The sequence below is a fragment of the Plectropomus leopardus genome, unplaced genomic scaffold (assembly GCF_008729295.1).
Source record: "Plectropomus leopardus isolate mb unplaced genomic scaffold, YSFRI_Pleo_2.0 unplaced_scaffold91254, whole genome shotgun sequence".
Classification (NCBI taxonomy): Eukaryota; Metazoa; Chordata; class Actinopteri; order Perciformes; family Serranidae; genus Plectropomus; species Plectropomus leopardus.
This window is the reverse complement of record NW_024700622.1, coordinates 1-960: the sequence shown is the minus strand read 5'-3', so window position 1 is coordinate 960 and position 960 is coordinate 1. Positions and strand designations below refer to the sequence as shown.

General features: G+C 47.6%; 1 protein-coding gene across 1 annotated transcript; it reads right to left on the bottom strand.

Moving 5' to 3' along the window:
- Positions 1-81: 81 nt before the first annotated feature.
- dnph1 (2'-deoxynucleoside 5'-phosphate N-hydrolase 1) lies at positions 82-901 on the bottom strand (the record flags this gene model as incomplete). The annotated part of the gene is made up of 3 exons (XM_042483344.1): positions 82-241; positions 555-665; positions 798-901. Coding segments are annotated over 3 exons (334 nt in total), but the record flags the coding sequence as incomplete, so codon positions are not given.
- Positions 902-960: the final 59 nt, after the last annotated feature.

Genomic DNA, 960 nt, shown 5'->3' with positions numbered 1-960 from the left:
AGTAAGAAAAATCAGTGAATCCTGAAAGGAGTCCATCAGACAGGAAGTGTTATTTTCAGATTAAAGCTCGCAGAGAGTCAGTTCAGTTTTTATGGGTTTTATTTTGAAAGTTCTCATGTTCTTCAGGTTCTCTTCAGTTTGCTGAAGAACTCTTCCAGAACGTTCTCCACCTCGTCCTCGCTGTAATCTTTCACCACGAAGAGCTCGCCGTCCTCGGCGCCGCGAATCATCGCCGACAGACCTGCAGACGGACAGGAAGTGACATCAACAGATCAAACTCAGGTACAAAAACACGAAGCTGGAGTATAAATACTGTATATATATATGTGTGTGTGTGTGTGCTCCAAAAGTACAACTTCAAAGTAAAGGTTTAGTTTGAAAAGTGACCGTCAAAATAGATGTCTTATTTTCTGTTTCCTGCTTAACAACAAACTTCCGGTATATCTTTCAGAATAAAGGCACGAGTGAAGGAAACGAGGAGACAGGAGAGAGAAATGGGACGCAGCCAAGGTGTCAGTCAGGAGAGGAAGGAAGGAGACAGGAAGTGTCCTCACGTCGTCCCGACGACGGTCTGAACAGACAAAAGATCTTCTTCTTCATGTCGACGGCGCGGCCGAGCTCGTAGCCGACGCCCAGAGACGGCTGCGTCACCTCCGCCACCACCACTGCACACACACAGGTCAGAGGTCAGAGGTCACACACACACAAACACACACCTGCAGACACCACTCAGGGCCAAACCACTAATATCCAATATCCAATAATCAATAATCAATAATCAATAATCAGATCATCACCGTCAGACTGTCGCAGCCAGTCCACGTCTCGGTCATGGATGGCTCTGTCTCCTGCTGCTGCAGCGTCCTCTCCTGTCCAATCACAGCACAGCAGCTCAGTGACATCACACACACACACACACACACACACACACACACACACACACACACACACTTCCTCTGT